Consider the following 19,206-nt stretch of genomic DNA (forward strand, 5'->3'; position numbering starts at 1 on the left):
GTTTAAAAATGTTTGTTTATTTCCCCCAGTTATACATTTATGGAGTCAGCAGAAGTACTCTGTGGATACGAGCAGAAAATGCAGAATCATTCCAGATCAACACGCGAGAATTTTTCAGTAAGGAATTATTTGAAGCTGGCAATGGCATGCAGCTTGCAGATGGAGGTTGGCTTATACCTGATGACAATGGGATGGCAGGAAAATCTGAATTCTACAGGTTAGAATATATATATTGTTCATCCATTTGCTTCTATACTAGAGATTAAAATGTATTTTAAATGCACTGTGACATGGTCTGATAGAATTCAAATCCACCTCTGCGGTTATCTGCTCTGCGAGTTTGCACTCCATCCGACGTGCTGTGGGGAACTTTCAAAGCAAAATTGGAAAAAAAAAAATTAAAAGAAAGAAAATCTGATGGTGGGTCAACTTGTGCTGCCCCAACATCTCAAGAATGTATTGGCAAAGGCAAGAAAGTAAGTTGTTTGTCCACCCTGTTGGTCAACGAATAGTGAGAGAAACTGTGAAAGGGGACAAAAATATACTTCTAAAAATTTAGTGTACAAATGTGTTTTTTGGAAGTAAGTATAGACCAGTACTTTTGGAATAGTATCAGATGTGTATCTTTCTCCAACCATAGTATTTCATTTGAAATTCTGATTCCTATTCTTTTCCACTTATGCATAAGTCTTTTGCTGTTGTTCATTTCTGGTCTATAATTGAGATGCATATGCACACACGCATTCAGATTGCATGTCGTCGATGCACATAACTCCATTCCTGCCATACTGCAAAGGCTGAATCACTACATCATGATCTTGTCCAGCTTTTCGATGCAACAATAAAAATGTTTCATTCAGTTCTTCAAAGATACAGTTTTTTAGTGTCTCTCAACAGCTGCCACTTAGCATTGGCTACACATAGAAACATAGAAGATAGGAGCAGGAGCAGGCCATTTGGCCCCTCGAGCCTGCTCCGCCATTCAATGAGATCATGGCTGATCATCCAAATTCAGTACCCTGTCCCTGCTTTCTCCCCATATCCCTTTAGCCTTAAGAAATATATCCAACTCCTTGAATATATTGAATGAATTGGCCTCAACTGCCTTCTGTGGTAGAGAATTCCACAGGTTTACCAGTCTCTGGGTGAAGAAATTCCTCCTCATCTCAGTCCTAAATGGCTTGCCCCTTATCTTTAGACTGTGACTCGACTCCCCGGCCATCGGGAACATCCTTCCTGCATTTAGTCTGTCTAGTCCTGTTAGAATTTTATAAGTTTCAATGAGATCCCCTCTCATTCTTCTAAACTCCAGCAAATATAAGCCCAATCGACCCAATCTCTCCTCATACGTCATTCCTGCCATCCCAGGTATCAGTCTGGTGAATTTTCGCTGCACTCCCTCCATGGCAAGGACATCCTTCCTCAGATAAGGCGACCAAAACTGCACACAATACTCAAGGTGTGGTCTCACCAAGGCCCTGTACAACTGCAGCAAGACATCCTTGCTTCTGTACGCGAATCCTCTCGCTATGAAGGCCAACATACCATTTGCCTTCTTAACCGCCTGCTGCACCTGCATGCTTACCTTCAGCGACTGGTGCACAAGGACACCCAGGTCTCGTTGCACTTCACCTTCTCCCAATCTATTGCCGTTCCGATAATAATCTGCATTCCTGTTTTTGCCACCAAAGTGGATAACCTCGCATTTATCCACATATGGCAGATGCAGTATAATCACCCAACCTGTCCAGATCATACTGGAGTTTCTCGGTATCCTCCTCACAGCACACACACCCACCTAGCTTTGTGTCGTCTGCAAACTTGGAGATATTACATCTAGATCATTAATATATATTGTGAATAGCTGGGGTCCTAGGACCGATCCCTGCGGTACCCCACTAGTCACTGCCTGCCACTCGGAAAAAGAGCCGTTCATTCCAACTCTTTGCTTCCTGACTGCCAACCAGTTCCCTATCCAAGTCAGTACCTTGCCCCCAATCCCACGTGCCTTAACTTTACACGCTAATCTCTTATGCGGGACTTTATTGAAAGCCTTCTGAAAGTCCAAATACACCACATCGACTGGTTCTCCCTTATCTATTTTACCAGTTACATCCTCAAAAAATTCCAGTAGATTAGTCGAGCACGATTTACCTTTTGTAAATCCATGTTGACTTTGTTCGATCCTGTCACTGTTTTCCAAGTGCTCTGCTGTTACATCTTTTATAATGGACTCTAGCATTTCCCCACTACCGATATCAGGCTTACCGGTCTATAATTCCCCGTTCTCTACCACCTTTTTTGAATAGTGGGGTAATATTAGCTACCCTCCAATCCATGGGAACTGTTCCAGAGTCTATCGAATTTTGGAAGATGACCAGCAATGCATCTACTATTTCCAGAGCCACTTCCTTAAGTACCCTAGGATGTAGATTATCAGGCCCTGGGGATTTATCGGCCTTCAATCCCGTCAATTTCCCTACAAATACTGATTTCTTTCAGTTCCTCCCTCTCATTAGACCCTATGTTCCCCGACATCTCTGGGAGGTTATTTGTGTCCTCCTTTGTGAAGACAGAACCAAAGTATGTATTTAATTGGCCTGCCATTTCTTTGTTCCCCATTATAAATTCCCCTGATTCTGACTGCAAGGGACCTACGCTTGACTTCACCAATCTTTTTCTCTTCACATGTCTATAAAAGCTTTTACAGTCAGTTTTTATGTTCCTTGCAATCTTACTCTCATACTCTATTTTCCCCCTCTTAATTAATCCCTTTGTCCTCCTTTGTTGAATCCTAAACTGCTCCCAATCCTCAGGTTTACTGCTTTTTCTGGCCAATTTATATGTCCTCTCCTTGGATCTTATGCTATCCCTAATTTCCCTTGTTAGCCACGGTTGAGTCACCTTTTTTGTCTTATTTTTATGCCAAACAGGGATGAACAAATTCTGTAGTTCATCCATGCGATCTTTAAATGTTTGCCATTGCCTATCCACCGTCAACCCTTTGAGTAACATTCCCCAATCAATCCTACCCAACTCGCGGCTCATACCATTGTAGTTTCCTTTATTTAAATTCAGGACCCTAGTCTCTGAGTCAAATACTTCACTCTCCATCTTAATGAAGAATTCGATCATATTATGATCGCTCCGCCCCAAGGGGCCTCGCACAACAAGATTGCTAATTATTCCTTTCTCATTACATAATACCCAGTCTAAGATGGCCTGATCTCTAGTTGGTTCCTCGACATATTGGTCCAGGAAACCATCCCATATACACTCCAGGAATTCCTCCTCCACAGTATTGTTACTAATTTGGTTAGCCCAATCTATATGTAGATTAAAGTCACCCATGATAACTGCTGTGCCCTTATTGCATGCGTCTCTAATTTCCTGTTTAATGCCATCCCCAACCTCTGCATTACTGTTTGGGGGTCTGTATACAACTCCCACTAACGTTTTCTGTCCCTTGGTATTTCTCAGCTCTACCCATACAGATTCTACATCATCAGAGCTAATATCCTTCCTTACAATTGTTAATCTCTTTAACCAGAAATGCTACCCCACCTCTTTTTCCTTTTTGCCTGTCTTTCCTGAATATTGAATACCCCTGGATGTTGCGTTCTCAGCCCTGGTCACGCTGGAGCCATGTTTCCGTAATCCCAATCATCATATATCCGTTTACGTCTATTTGCGCAGCTAATTACGAATGCTCCTCGCATTAAGACACAAAGCCTTCAGGCTTGTTTTTTTAACACTCTTAGACCTTTTAGAATTATTATTTACTGTGGCCATGTTAGATTTAAACCCTTGATTACTCTGACTGCCACTTTTGCTTTTCTCCTTCCTGTCTTTTGCTTCTATCCTTGCTTCCCTTTCCTCTGTCTGCCTGCACAGGTTCCCAACCTCCTGCCATTTTACTTTAAACCCTCCCCCATAGCACTAGCAAACACTTCCCCTAGGACATCGGTCCCAGTCCTGCCCAGGTGCAAACCGTCCGTTTTGTACTGGTCCCACCTCCCCCAGAACCGGTTCCAATGTCCCAGGAATTTGAATCCCTCCCCCTTGTACCATTCCTCTAGCCACGTATTCATCTGAAATATCCTTCTATTTCTACTCTGACTAGCATGTGGCACTGGTAGCAATCCTGATATTACTAACTTTTTGAGGTCCTATTTTTTAATTTACCTCCTAACTCCCTATATTCAGTTTTTAGGACCTCTTCCCGGTTTTTACCTATATCGTTGGTACCTATATGCACCACGACAACTGGCTGTTCACCCTCCCCTTCCAAAATGCTCTGTAGCCGCTCCAAGACATCCTTGACCCTTGCACCAGGGAGGCAACATACCATCCTGGAGTCTCGTTTGCGGCCGCAGAAACGCCTATCTATTCCCCTTATAATAGAATCCCCTATCACTATAGCTCTCCCACTCTTTTTCCTCCCATCCTGTGCCGCAGAACCACTCACGGTGCCAGGAAGTTGGCTGCTGCTGCCTTCCCCTGATAAGCCATCTCCCTCATCAATATCCAAAGCGGTATATATCTTTGAGAGGGGGATGGTCACAGGGGACCCCTGCACTACCTGCCTGCGCCTACTACTCTGCCTGGTGGTCACCCATTCTCTTCCTGCCTGTGCAGCCTTTACCTGCGGTGTGACCAACTCCCTAAACGTGCTATCCACGACGTCCTCAGCATCGTGAATGCTCCAGTATGTATCCACTCGTAGCTCCAGCGCCGCAATGCGCTCTGTCAGTAGCTGCAGCTGGATACACTTCCCGCATACATGGTCGTCAGGGATATAGGAAGTGTCCCTGATTTCCCATATAGTGCAGGAGGAGCATACCACGGTGCCGAGCTGTCCTGCCATGACTTACCCTTTAATTAATTCAAATTAAATTAAATCAAATCAATCCGACCAATTACACTCCAATTAAATGATATACTCAAGGGCCCATTGTTTAACAGTAGTCCCCGCTACACAACAGAGACCCTAGAAACTATAAACCACAAAATTTAAGTTTGGAAAAAACGAGAGAGAAATACTCACCAACCAATCACTTACCTGCTTTCTGGTGACGTCACACTTCGATTACTTTTTTTTTACTTCTCTCTCCCACTCTCGGAGCTCTAAGATTGGTAAGCCTACCTGCGCCTCGGGCTCACCTTTTATCACCGCCGCCGCTCCTCCCAGGTCCGCGCTGCTGCTGCTGTGGGGCCTACCTGCGCCTCGGGCTCGCCTTTTATCACCGCCGCCGCTCCTCCCAGGTCCGCACTGCCGTTGCTGCTGCTTAATCGCCCTTAATCCACCTTCATCTATTGATATTCTTGGTTTTACATAACATTACATTCAGCCCAACTGGTCCATGGTTGTGTTTATACTCCACATGAGCCTCCTTACACTCTAATTACTTCTTTCAAAGCTGCTCCTGTAGCGCTGTATTCCCTCCTCCTTAATGTATGCATTAAGCCTCCCTTTCAATGCATCAATGTTACCTGCTTCAACCACTCATATTGGCAGCGAGCATTCTCACTAATCTGTGTCTTCGGTAATCTCAAATGGAACTTGCATATTTCCTCCATTACTAAAGCTGTTTCTAAGCAGCTCACTTTCTTTACAAAGCTCAAGCCTGTCTAAAATCTGAGTATTCCCATTTCTTGGGCAACTCCTTTAAGACCTCTTTTGCACTTTTGTACAGGTTACAATAAAAATCTGATGTGCTTATTCATTAGCCTCCAGCATGTGCTCTTGTTTTCTCTCCCCATTTCTGTTGCAAACTTTGCTGTCACTATTTAAATTGCTGAATAGTAAAATTGAAGCTGATATTAAGGAAAACTTCTTTAGTCAAAGAGCAAATGCAAGGAATAATCATGCATGGAGGATAGTAGAGGCAGAAACATTAGGGAAGCTCAAAATGCAGCAGGGTACTTCTTGTGTCCGTGTGTTAATAGAGGGACTGAAGACAGGAGTTGGTTTCACAGGTGTTTACTGAACAAAGTCTGGAGGGGAACTAACTGATACAACACAATATACAGGCTTATATAGCCCGAGTGGCCATTACTGGCATTACAGTACACAGGGGGCTCTTAAAGGCACATACACTACAATTCCTCCCCTTTTAGCCAACCAGTACATAATATTTTAAGTAATCATTAATTACATGTTACAAGAACAATAATCTACACACTGCTGCAGTTAATCAATTATAAGTCAGTCTCTCTGGAGGCTTCCTGACTCGGTCCGGATAACGCCTCGGTGGTGTAGTAGTTTCTGGTGGTGTAGTAGGTTCTTTTGGCAAGGCTGATTTGGCTTGAATGCCAGTGTCGGGTTCATCGGGTTCCAGTACCACCGGATCGGAGGTAGATACTATGGGTATCTCTACTTCATCATTAGGCGTATAGAGTTGTGGTGTAGGTTGTCCCTTTTCGGATGACTCTATGATTTGGTCAGCATGGCGCCTTATTATGCTTTCTCCAATGTCCACGGTATACATCAGCAGTCCTGGTCGTGTGCAGATAGTTCCAGGCTGCCATTTCTCGGTACGGTAGTCCCGGGCCAAAACTTGTTGACCTATCTGGAAGGTTCTAGTTGGCCTTTCATTCATGCCTTGAAATTGCCGGTTCTCCACGTCCCTTCTGATGTTTGGCTTGATCAAATCCAGCCGGCATCTTAGGCTTCTATTGAAGAACATCATGGCGGGAGTTTGGTTTGTAACCATATGTGTTGCATTCCTGTATGCGAACAAGAAGTTATCCACCTTGTGCTGAAGTTTTATGTCTTCATTACCCATGGCCTTTATGGCCTTCTTGAAGGTCTGGACAAACCTTTCAGCCAATCCATTGGTGGCGGGATGGTATGGGGCGGACGTGTAGTGCTTAACCCCATTGTTTTTTAAGAACTTCCTGAATTCTTCGGACACAAATTATGGTCCATTATCAGAACAGATCTGTTCTGGCAGCCCATTCCTGGCAAATATGGTCATTAATACTGTGATGGTTTTTTCCGTGGTGGTGGAGGACATCTTTATTACCTCCGGCCACTTGGAGTGTGCATCAACCGCGATTAAGAACATTGAGTCCATAAATGGACCAGCAAAGTCGATGTGTACCCTTTGCCATGGAGATGAGGGCCACTCCCATGGATGTAGAGGGGCTTGTGGTGGAGCGTTTTGGACCTTCTGGCATCCTAGGCAGCTCCTGGTCATTTCTTCGATGTCTCCATCGATACCTGGCCACCATATAAACGCCCTGGCTAGGTTCTTCATTTTCACTCCACCCAGATGCCCCTCGTGAAGCTCCTTTAGAACTTTATCCTGGAGTTTGGGTGGAATCACCACTCTGGATCCACACATCAAGGTTCCTCGGCACACTGACAGCTGTTCTCTTTGTGAGAATGCTGGCAACAGTGGTTCGCCATGTGCTGGCCATCCCTTCACTGTTAACTCGTAGACTCGTGAGAGTCGGGTCATTTCTAGTTTCCCTTTCAATGGCAGAATTTGTTACTGGTAGACATTCGACTATGGTAGAGTGGAAAATCTCCACTGGGTCTACGGTAGGTGCCTCTTCTACCGTTGGCAACGGTAGGCGCAATAAACCGTCAGCATTCCCATGCTGTTTTGATCCTTTGTATTCTGTGTTATATTGGTGTGCCCCTAGGAAAAGGGACCACCTCTGTAGCCTTTGCGCTGTCATAATGGGAACACCCTTTTTAGGGTTGAATATGGAGATGAGGGGTTGATGGTCCGTCAACAAGGTACATTTTTGTCCGTGTAGGTAATGGTTGAATTTCTTCACTCCCCATACCAGGCTGAGTGCTTCCCCGTCGATTTGGGCATAGTTACGCTCAGCTGAGTTCAATGAGCGTGACGCAAAAGCTATCGGCCGTTCCGAGCCATCAGGGAATTTATGCGATAATACCGCTCCTACGCCGTAAGGGGATGCATCGCACGCCAGTCTGATTGGCAGTGATGGGTTGTAATGAGCCAAAACTTCTTTGGACGTGATTAAGTCTTTGCATTTATGGAACTCACGTTTACAGTCTTCGCTCCATTTCCAAATTACTCCTGTTTGTAGCAGTTCATTAAGAGGGTGCAGAAGAGTTGATAAGTTCGGTAAAAATTTATGATAGTAATTTATTAATCCCAGGAACGACCTTAATTGTGAAACATTTTCAGGTGCTGGGGATTTTATGACCGCTTCAATTTTTTCAGGTGACTTATGCAACCCTTCCTTATTAATTATGTGGCCACAATATGATATTTGATTCTGGAAAAATTCACACTTGGGGCGATTTGCTCGTAGGCCCCGTTCTCTCAGCCTAGTGAGCACCTGCTCCAAATTGGCAAGGTGCTCGTTGTCGTTTTGTCCTGTTACAAGGATGTCGTCTAGGTAGCATTGAGTCCCCGGAATCCCTTGGAGGACTTGCTCCATAGCTCTGTGCCAGATAGCTGGAGCGGATGCTACTCCGAAAACCAGTCGATTGTACTGGTGCAGGCCTTTGTGTGTATTTATCGTGAGATACTTTTTAGAGGCCTCTTCAACCTCCATCTGTATATATGCCTGTGCCAAGTCAATTTTGGTGAAACGTTTCCCTCCGGATAGTGAGGCGAAAATATCTTCTATCCTCGGAAGAGGATACTGTACCGTGTGAAGGACCGGGTTTACAGTCACCTTGAAGTCGCCACAGATGCGAATTTTTCTCTGTTCTTCAGATTTATCATTATTCAACGTTTTCTTCATGACCGGGACGATGGGTGTTGCCCACTCGCTCCAATCTATTTTGGATAATACGCCTGCCTTTTCCAAATTCTCCAGCTCTGCCTCGACTGCTGGACGAATTGCGTATGGCACCGGTCTTGCCTTAAAAAACTTGGGAATTGCCGCATCTTCCACTTTTATTGAGGCGGTGATGCCTTTCAAGGTTCCTAGTTTCTCTTGAAACACTTCCTTGGCGTTGGCCAAGATGTCTTTTAATCGTTCAGGTATGACGTCATCATCATTTTTTTCCTTACTGGTCACCGTCAGTGCCTGAATGGAGTGCCAGTCTAAACGTATTTTCCTGATCCATTCACGTCCCAACAGCGGTAGACCACCATCTTGTAGAACGTATAAATACAACTTCTGTATTTCCTTGCCGTTGTATACAACAGGCACCCTTATTTTTCCTTTGGGGTATACTTTCTGCCCCGTATATGTTTTCAAGATAATGGATGTGTCTTTTAAAGGTATATGCAGGAATAGCCGCTCGTAATCCCGTCGATTTATGACGGTCAGAGCTGATCCTGTATCTAGCTCCATTTTAACTGGGGACCCTGCTATCGTGAGGGTAACCCAAATGGTCTGGTAATCTTCTTTGGCAATTACATTATGTAATTTGAGACAGCTTAGTCTCTTGTTTTCGGAGTCGCTATCGCTCTTCTGGTCTTCGGAGCTACTGTCCGTCATCATTTGTACCTTTCTGTACTTTTTATTGATTTTTTTTTTTCCTGTCCGTGGATTTTTTTTGTCCAGATCGGCATACCCATGCAATGTGTCCAATCTTTCCGCATTGCCTGCATGCTTTGTCCTTGAACCAGCAGTCCCTCTGGTCATGGGTAGATCTGCCGCAGCGATAACATCTCTCGAAACCCTGTGTCATTTCATGGGTGCCGAAGTCCTGTGTCTTTTGTTGTATCTCTGCAGCTCCTCTTGCGGCTGCTTCGTATGATACAGCCATACTGAAAGCCTTGTCCAGTGTCAAATCTTTCTCAGAAAGCAGCCTTTTCTGTGTTCCTTCACTTCGAGACAAATTCGTCTGCGGTCTCCTAAGATAATCTGCTAGTCCTGCCCCGAATTGGCAGTGCTTTGATAGCTTTCTTAATTCGGTGAGGTAATCAGCGTTACTTTCTTCTTGTGTTGATTCCTCTTGAAGAATTTGAATCGTTCCGCTATCAGCAGCGGTGTTGGGTTTAAGTGCTCCTGTAGGGTATCAACAATTTCCTTAAAATTCTTGTCCTTTGGTTTGGCTGGAGTGATTAAGTTTTGTAACAGCCCGTATGTCTTTGCGCCCATTAGATTTCGAAGTACTGATGCTTTTTTATCATTTTCTATTCCATTTGCGGTGCAATATACCTCCACTCTTTCCACATATGTGGTCCAATCCTCTATATCGTTATCAAAAGCATCAATATTGCCAGCCTTAGGCATCCTGGGGAAAAAAATGGCGCTTCCCGCGCTTTTCTTTCTTTCCTGCAGAAAAGATATGGCGCTCCCCCGCCGCTGCTGCCAATGACAACGCTGTTTTCCGCGGTTTTTTATTTTTTTATTTACAGGTGGAGACTCGTTCCCGCCGGACTCTCTCTGCTAGGTCTGAACGGCAAACTGCTTGCAGCGCCGGCCGTCTCCCGAGTGCTCCCTCCCCGTCTGTTACTGCTTGTCTCCGCCTTCGCTGCTTGGCCTCGCTGCAGAGCCAGCCGCTGGAGCCCCAGCCCGACACCCAGGAAGGATTATTGCAGTACCTGCCACCAGCTCGGCTAGCTGGTGAAACCACAGCTTTTTCTTTTTCTTGATTTTCTTCGATTTTGGACGTCTGAGGAATCGATGTCCTTGAGGTGCTGCCGAATTGCAGGTCAGTCCGTTTCCAATTCGTCGCCACTGTTGTGTCCATGTGTTAATAGAGACACTGAAGACAGGAGTTGGTTTCACAGGTGTTTACTGAACAAAGTCTGGAGGGGAACTAACTGATACAACACAATATACAGGCTTATATAGCCCGAGTGGCCATTACCGGCATTACAGTACACAGGGGGCTCTTAAAGGCACATACACTACAGTACTATAATGGGAGAGTTACAAGAGGGATAAAAATGCCTTTTGTTGCTGTACACTTTTCTTGTGTTCTTGTATAGAAAACTCACGTTAAATGTGCTGTAATTTGATCAGTAATATTTTTTCCCTCCAAGAACTCTCTTAGATACTCCTGGTGTAGATCCTAAGCTAATCAGTGAAGCTTGGGCCTACAACCATTACAGGTGGTTAGTGTGGAAACTTGCAGCTATGGAGATAGCTTTCCCCAAAGAGTTTGGCAGCAGGTGCCTAACACCAGAAACAATACTTCTGCAACTTAAATACAGGTATAGTCTACTTCACTTAAGTGTTTGTCTTATTTCTAAGCATGTAGTTCTCTTTATTTATAATTGGTTTAATTTTTTCTCCTTAAGCTGAATCTTGAAATTCTGCTGCCCGTATCCTAACTCGCACCAAGTCCCATTCACTTACATTGCCTCCTGGTCCGCAACGCCTCAATTTTAATATTTTCATCCTTGCCTTCAAATCCCGCCATGGCCTCTCCCCTCCCTATCTCTGTAACCTCTTCCAGCCCTATAACACTTGGAGATCTCTGTGCTCCTCCAATTCTGGCCTCTTGAGCATCCATGATTTTAATCGCTCCACCAGTGGTGGCCGTGCCTTCAGCTGCCTAGGCCCAAAGTTCTGGAATTCCCTCCCTAAACCTCTCTACCCCTCTCTCCTCCATTAAGATGCTCCTTAAAACCTACCTTTTTGACCAATTTTTTGGTCATCTGTCTTAGTATGTCCTTATGTGGCTCGGTGTCAAATTTTGTTTGATAATCGCTCCTGTGAAGCACCTTGGGGATGTTTTACTATGTTAAAGGCACTATATAAATGCAAGTTGTTGTAAGCTGAATCTTGTCATGCCATTCCATATTCTATCAGATAACATTTGTAATTTTTCCTGTATACCTCTGTCTAAAAAGGGGAAAATCAGTTATAGACTTAGAAGAAAGAACTTGGCATTTATGTAGCACCTTATTGTGTCCTCCAAGATGTTCCAAAGCACTGCCTATCAAATGAATTACTTTTGAAGAGGAGTCATTGATATGTAGACGCAAGAGAAATTCACTATAGTTTAAAGGTGTGCAGTTTGAACTGTTTACGTAACACAAGTGTAAAAATGGTGAAACAAATAAATAACCATCCCTGAGAGTATGTTTAAGTGGTCTAAAGCAGGTCATAGAAACATAGAAGATAGGAGCAGGAGTAGCCATTCGGCCCCTCGAGCCTGCTCCACCATTCAATAAGATCATGGCTGATCATCCAAATTCAGTACCCTGTTCCTGCCTTCTCTCCATATCCCTTGATCTCTTTAGCCTCAAGAAATATATCCAACTCCTTCTTGAATATATTTAATGAATTGGCCTCTACTGCCTCCTTTGGTAGAGAATTCCACAGGCTCATCACTCTCTGGGTGAAGAAATTCCTCCTCATCTCTGTCCTAAATGGCTTACCCCTTATCCTTAGACTGTGACCCCTGGTTCTGGACTCCCCGGCCATCGGAAACATCCTTCCAGCATCTGGTCTGCCTAGTCCTGTTAGAATTTTATAAGTTTCGATGAGATCCCCTCTCATTCTTCTAAACTCCAGCGAGTACAAGCCCAATCGACTCAATCTCTCCTCATACGTCATTCCTGCCATCCCCGGTATCAGCCTGGTGAATCTTCGCTGCACTCCTTCCATGGCAAGAACATCCTTCCTCAGATAAGGCGACCAAAACTGCACACAATACTCAAGATGTGGTCTCACCAAGGCCCTGTACAACTGCAGCAAGACATCCTTGTTCCTGTACTCAAACCCTCTCGCTACGAAGGCCAACATACCATTTGCCTTCTTAACCGCCTGCTGCATCTGCATGCTTACTTTCAGCAAGTGGTGCACTAGGACGCCCAGTTCTCATTGCACTTCCCCTTCTCCCAATCTATTGCCATTCAGATAATAATCTGCCTTCCTGTTTTTGACACCAAAGTGGATAACCTCGCATTTATCCACGTTATATTGCATCTGCCATGCTTCTGCCCAATCACCCAACCTGTCCAAATCATACTGGAGTTTCTCGGTATCCTCCTCACAGCACACACGCCCACCCAGCTTTGTGTCCTAATCTACTACTGAAAGAGCTATAGATAGATGGATGGTATTTAGTTTAATAAATTACATTCCATTAGGAAACTTTACTATTTATATGGTCCTTTAGAATCTGTACCCCATGATACCTTAAGAGGGCCAGAAGTAATGATCAGAAATTAATCTGAATACAAGTTTCACTTCGCCCCCAATTTTAACCGGAGCAGGAATCGGATGGGCGGGGTAAGGTTTGCGCAAGTCAAGCGCAAACTTAACTAAAGTCACAAACAACATCCTCTGTCACTGGCCATGAAGCTTTATCCCTCCTCCTCGTTCTCAATCTCTCCAAAACACCCTCCTCCATTGCCTTTCCTCCATTATCCAGCTTCATGGGATTGCCCTTGCATGATTCCACTCTTAGCTATCCGAATGCAGCCAGAGTATCTCGAGCTTGTATTCCCACCTGTACATCACTTCAGTATGTGATTGACTCGACTTCAATAGCCACTTGTGGCCATGCATTCCATATTTCTAGTAATCCTTTGCTTGAAAACATTTCCTCTAACCTCCTGCTTTGTTTTTCTTGTGAAGAGGCAGTATATAAATGCAAGTTTGTTCTTTTAGACTCTTCTTCTTTGCTCCTAAATTTATATTCCCTTCTTGAATAAAATATATTTGAAGGTTGATGCCTTCAAAGTTTTAATTTGAAGGGATGCATTTTGAATAAGTGTTTTTGTTTTGAAGGATGCATTTTCTGAGTAAATGCAAGTTGAAAATGTTAAAATTGTGCAAATATAACTTTCTAATTAAAACTTAAAATGTTGGCATTATAGGTATGATGTGGAGATTGATCAGTGTCGTCGATCTGCCTTCAAAAAAATTATGGAGCGGGATGACATAGCGGCAAAAACCCTTGTGGTTTGTGTTTGTAAAATAATATCAGTGGGAACAAAATCATTCCCGAATAACCATAATCCTGATGGTGCAGTTAAACAATCCAAAACTGTAACTGAAAAGAGTGTCATAGAAACAAAGAAGGATATTCCCTTAGGAGTTATTGAAGTCACTGATGGATGGTATGGCATTAAGGCTCTTCTGGATCTTCCACTCACAACACTGTTACAGAAAAGAAGACTTGTAGTTGGTCAAAAGATTATTGTGCATGGGGCAGAACTGATGGGGTCACAGGATGCTTGTACACCTCTAGAAGCTCCGGAATCACTCATGATAAAGGTAAGGATAAAAGAATGAATAAACAATGAAGACTGAACAAATTGTTCCAATAATTAATTTACTTGATATTTTTGTTTTATGTGACATATATTTCTCAGTGGTTTTTCTTTTTGTCGGAGGATGGTAGGCATCGCTCTTTTTCTACAATTTTATTCTGTTCTTCATCCAGCTAGCCTGATACCTCTGTAACCATATGGCCCTGGCATCTAGCCACTAGGGGGTGCTAAGGACTGCCTATTATGTGCCTCCTCTCTTATCTTGTTTCAGGGCCTACAGCCTCTGTTAAACACAGCTCACATCAGGAATACAGAAGAGCAGGACTCCTGGCTCTACATTTCTCCATTGTGCTAATTGTGTTTTGTTTATCAATCTTAGCTCTATTAATTATGGATCTCACCCTGTTGAAATCTTTTGTTCCAAATGTGCTGGAATTATTTTTTTGTATGATAAATGTATAATTTCAATATTTTACTGAAATGGCATGATAGAATTGCTGCTTTCAAGCTGAATAAGATGTTTTGGATCACCTGAAGTATGTGTTGTTTTTATTCAGGAACATAGCATAGATGCATTTAAGGGGAAGCTAGATAAACACACAAGGGAGAAAGGAATAGAGCAATATGTTGACAGGGTTATAAAAACAGAAAATGCTGGAAATACTCAGCAGGTCAGGCAGCATCTGTAGAGAGAGAAACAGTTAACGTTTCAGGTTGATGACCCTTCGTCAGAACTGGAAAAAGCTGGCAATGTATAAAGTTTTTAAGCCAGTGTAGAGGTAGGGAGAGAGGTGAGGAGAGGAAAGAGCAAAAGGGAAGGTCTGTGATAGGATGGAAGGCAGGAGAGATCAAGAGACAAAAGGGATGATGGTGCAAGGCAAAAGGAGATGGGAATGGGACAAGTTAAGAAACAAAAGATGGCTCTAGATAAAGTGTAAATGGGAATGGCAGAATCATCAACAGCTGCCATGTGGGGGAAAAAAAAATAGGGGCAGAGGTTATGGTCTGAAATTGTTGAACTCGATGTTGAGTCCGGAAAGCTGTAAGGTGCCTAATCGAAAGATATGGTGCTGTTCCTCGAGCTTACACTGTTCCAATGGAGATCAATGTAAGAGGCCGAGGACGGAGAGGTCAGCGTGGGAGTGGAGCGGAGAATTAAAGTGACAGGCGACCAGAAGCTCGGGGTCACCCTTACGACTGAACGGAGGTGTTCTGTAAAGCAGTCACCCAATCTGCGTTTGGTCTCCCCAATGTAGAGGAGTCCGCATCGTGAGCAGCGAATACAGTATACTAGATTGCAAGAAGATAGGGTTAATGAAGTAGGGTGGGAAGAGGCTTGTGTGGAACATAAACACTGGCATAGACCAGTTGGGCCAAATGACCTGTTTCTGTTCTGTGCATTCTGTGTAATTCATAGGAACAGGAGTAGGACCCCAGCTATTCATAATATATATTCATGATCTAGACGAGGGAACTAGATGTAATATCTCCAAATTTGCAGACGACACAAAGCTGGGTGGGCGTGTGTGCTGTGAAGAGGATGCAGAGAAACTCCAGTATGATTTGGACAGGTTGGGTGATTGGGCAGATGCATGGCAAATGCCGTATAATGTGGATAAATGCGAGGTTATCCATTTTGGTGGCAAAAACAGGAAGGCAGATTATTATCTGAACGGCAATAGATTGGGAGAAGGGGAAGTGCAATGAGACCTGGGTGTCCTTGTGCACCAGTCGCTGAAGGTAAGCATGCAGGTGCAGCAGGCGGTTAAGAAGGCAAATGGTATGTTGGCCTTCATAGCGAGAGGATTCGAGTACAGGAGCAAGGATGTCTTGCTGCAGTTGTACAGGGCCTTGGTGAGACCGCACCTTGAGTATTGTGTGCAGTTTTGGTCACCTTATCTGAGGAAGGATGTTCTTGCCATGGAGGGAGTGCAGCGAAGATTCACCAGACTGATACCTGGGATGGCAGGAATGACTTATGAGGAGAGATTGGGTCAATTGGGCTTATATTTGCTAGAGTTTAGAAGAATGAGAGGGGATCTCATTGAAACTTATAAAATTCTAACAGAACTAGACAGACTAGATGCAGGAAGGATGTTCCCGATGGCCGGGGAGTCCAGAACCAGGGGTCACAGTCTAAGGATAAGGGGTAAGCCATTTAGGACAGAGAAGAGGAGGAATTTCTTTACCCAGAGAGTGGTGAACCTGTGGAATTCTCTACCACAGAAGGCAGTTGAGGCCAATTCATTAAATATATTCAAAAAGGAGTTAGATATATTTCTTAAGGCTAAAGGGATCAAGGGATATGGGGAGAAAGCAGGGACAGGGAACTGAATTTGGATGATCAGCCATGATCTCATTAAATGGCGGAGCAGGCTCGAGGGGCCGAATGGCCTACTCCTGCTCCTATCTTCTATGTTTCTATTCAGCCCCTCGAGTATGTTCCACCATTCAGTTAGATCATGGCTGATCGATACCTCAGCTTCATTTACCCACCTTTGCTCCATATCGCTTGGTACCCTTACTTAACAAAAATCTATTGATCTTGGTCTTGAAAATTTCAATTGACCCAGCATCTATGACCTTTTGGGGGAGAGAATTCTAGATTTCCACTGTCCGCTGTGTGGGAAAGTGTTTCCCGACTTCTAAGTTGTCTAGCTCATGATAGTTTGTGCAGCTCATAGCATTTCTTATATTTGTTTTCTGACTCATTTCACATTTACAATACTGAATAACCATTTTGGCTTTTACATTTGTGCTAGTGGTAATGATTGCATATTTCTAGGGTCTGTATTAGCCACTCAATGGTTGTGATACCTAATAAAGGAAAGCTGCTGGATTGGCATAAAAACCCAGCTGGTTCACTAATGCCCTTCAAGGAAGGGAACCTACCAGCCCTACTCAGTGTGGATTCAATGTAAAAGTTGCGTGGTTGACTCTGAATGCCCTCGGTTCCAACTAGGTTTGGCAATAAATACTGCTTTGTCAGTGTCATCCAAATCCCAAGAACAAAAAACTCATCTAATGCATACTGCTAGGGAATTTCATTAAATTAGGTTGTGATGCTAGCAGTACTGGCCATCACAGACATGATGGGTTGAACGGCCTCCTTCTGTGCTGTAAAATTCTATGATTATGATTTGCTGGAAGGTATTACATAGAATTACGAAAAATATGCAGCACAGAAACAGGCCATTTGGCCCAACCAGGCCATGCCAGTGTTTATGCTCACTCGAGCCAAGAAGGTACACTATTACACAGTTCATAAATCTTCAGTCTACCAACTTTTACATTGAATCCAGAGCAGCCTGTTTGCTGTTTCTGCAGTTGTGAAGATTACTAATTCTGTCCAAAGCATGACTGAGATGTTGCACGTTCACTTTTCAATAATACTGCTTTAGTACAAGCATTCTGCTCCTTTGCTTGAAAATCCATCTAAGTTACAACGGAGCAAACGGTTTTGGGTGGCTGGAAAAAGTGGTAAAATATGGTATAAGAAAGTAATGGTGTTGACTGGCTATGGACAAGGTGCATTAATTATTACACTCCATACAAGAAGTTGGGAAAGCAAATAAATAATGAATAGTGTAGAATTTGTCGAAGTGACAGATTTCCTTTTAGAATTTTAAAATACAATTGCAATAAAACTATTATTGAAATATTATCTATACAATAATCATTGCTTTCCCATTTAGATTTCAGCCAACAGTACCAGACCTGCTCGATGGTATGCTAAACTAGGATTTCATTGTGACCCTCGACCTTTCCCATTGCAAGTATCTGCCCTGTTTGGTGAAGGTGGAATGGTTGGATGTGTTGATGTAATCGTTGTAAGAATTTACCCAATACAGGTATGGAAAATCATGCAGTAAAAATTGTTGAAACGGGATATCTTGGTTTTTCGATGAGGAATTATTAGAACATTTTATTTAAGATCATAGAACAGGAGAGTTATCTATATATATAAAAGGATATGTCTCTCTGTCTGTCTCTCTGATATACACCCTTAAATAAGTGAGTTTTTAATCTGTGTATAGTAACAGTATATATGGTTAAATGGCAAAATGCAAGGACTTTCTTGTGAGCCATTATCATGTGTATTTGAAATCCAAATGGCATGTTGGCCTTTATTGCAAGGGGCACAAATATGCCCTGAATTCAGAAATCTGACTGACAACCAAAAACTCCCATTCCTACTGGGGGAGGAGAGAAGCTGTGTAACACTGGCGGCACACTATGTTACAGCTTGCCATGAACAGAGGGACAACCAGTAACCTAAGACAAGAGTATATATAAACAAGGCGAAAATATATTTATAAACTCAGGGATATACCTGTTTATACACTGTATGAATGGAACCGCGTTTATGTGTTCAACCATAAATGTATTTTGATGCTTTGGCAACATAAGATGTACCTTATCATGCCAATAAAGCGATTTGTATTGTATTGTATTGTATTGGGTGGGAGTACAAGAGTAAGGAAGTCTTACTACAATTGTACAGGGCTTTGGTGAGAACACACCAGGAGTACTGTGCATAGTTTTTGGTCTCCTTACCTGAGAAAGGACATACATGCCTTGGAGGTGGTGCAACGAAGGTTCACTAGATTGATCCCTGGGAATCAAGGGTTGTCCTATGAGGAGAGATCAAGTAGATTGGGCCTATACTCTCCGGAATTTAGAAGAATGAGAGGTGATCTCATTGAAACATATAAGATTCTGAGGGGGATTAACAGGGTAGATGCTGAAAGGTTGTTTCCCCTGGCTGGAGAGTCTAGAACTAGGGGGGCGTAGTCTCAGGATAAAGAATCGGCCATTTAAGGCTGAGATGAGGAGGAATTTCTTCACTCAGAGGGTTGTGAATCTTTGGAATTCTCTACCCCAAAGGGCTGTGGATGCTGAATCGTTGAGTATATGCAAGGCTGAGATAGGTAGATTCTTGGACCCTAGGGGAATCGAGGGATATGGGGATCAGGTGGGAAAGTGGAGTTGAGGTCGAAGATCAGCCATGATCATATTGAATGGCGGTGCAGTCTCAAAGGGCCAAATGGCCTAATCCTGTTCCTAATTCTTATGTTCTTTG

The 19,206-nt window shown here is 43.4% G+C and overlaps 1 protein-coding gene across 4 annotated transcripts in view; it reads left to right on the forward strand.

Moving 5' to 3' along the window:
- brca2 (BRCA2 DNA repair associated) overlaps positions 1-19,206 on the forward strand; it is a 136,195-nt gene that overhangs the window by 74,720 nt on the left and 42,269 nt on the right. For all 4 annotated transcript variants that reach the window (XR_015079777.1, XM_085999333.1, XM_085999330.1 and 1 more), the window contains exons 16-19: positions 30-217; positions 10,938-11,108; positions 13,728-14,127; positions 17,819-17,974. Coding sequence is in view for 3 of the 4 variants with exons in the window: in XM_085999333.1 (XP_085855459.1) it covers positions 30-217; positions 10,938-11,108; positions 13,728-14,127; positions 17,819-17,974 (915 nt within the window). In the remaining variant the exon portion in view is untranslated. The remainder of the gene's footprint in view (positions 1-29; positions 218-10,937; positions 11,109-13,727; positions 14,128-17,818; positions 17,975-19,206) is intronic.

The sequence above is a fragment of the Somniosus microcephalus genome, chromosome 10 (genome assembly GCF_052327205.1).
Source record: "Somniosus microcephalus isolate GS21.2 chromosome 10, FLI_Smic_1.0, whole genome shotgun sequence".
Lineage (NCBI taxonomy): Eukaryota > Metazoa > Chordata > Chondrichthyes > Squaliformes > Somniosidae > Somniosus > Somniosus microcephalus.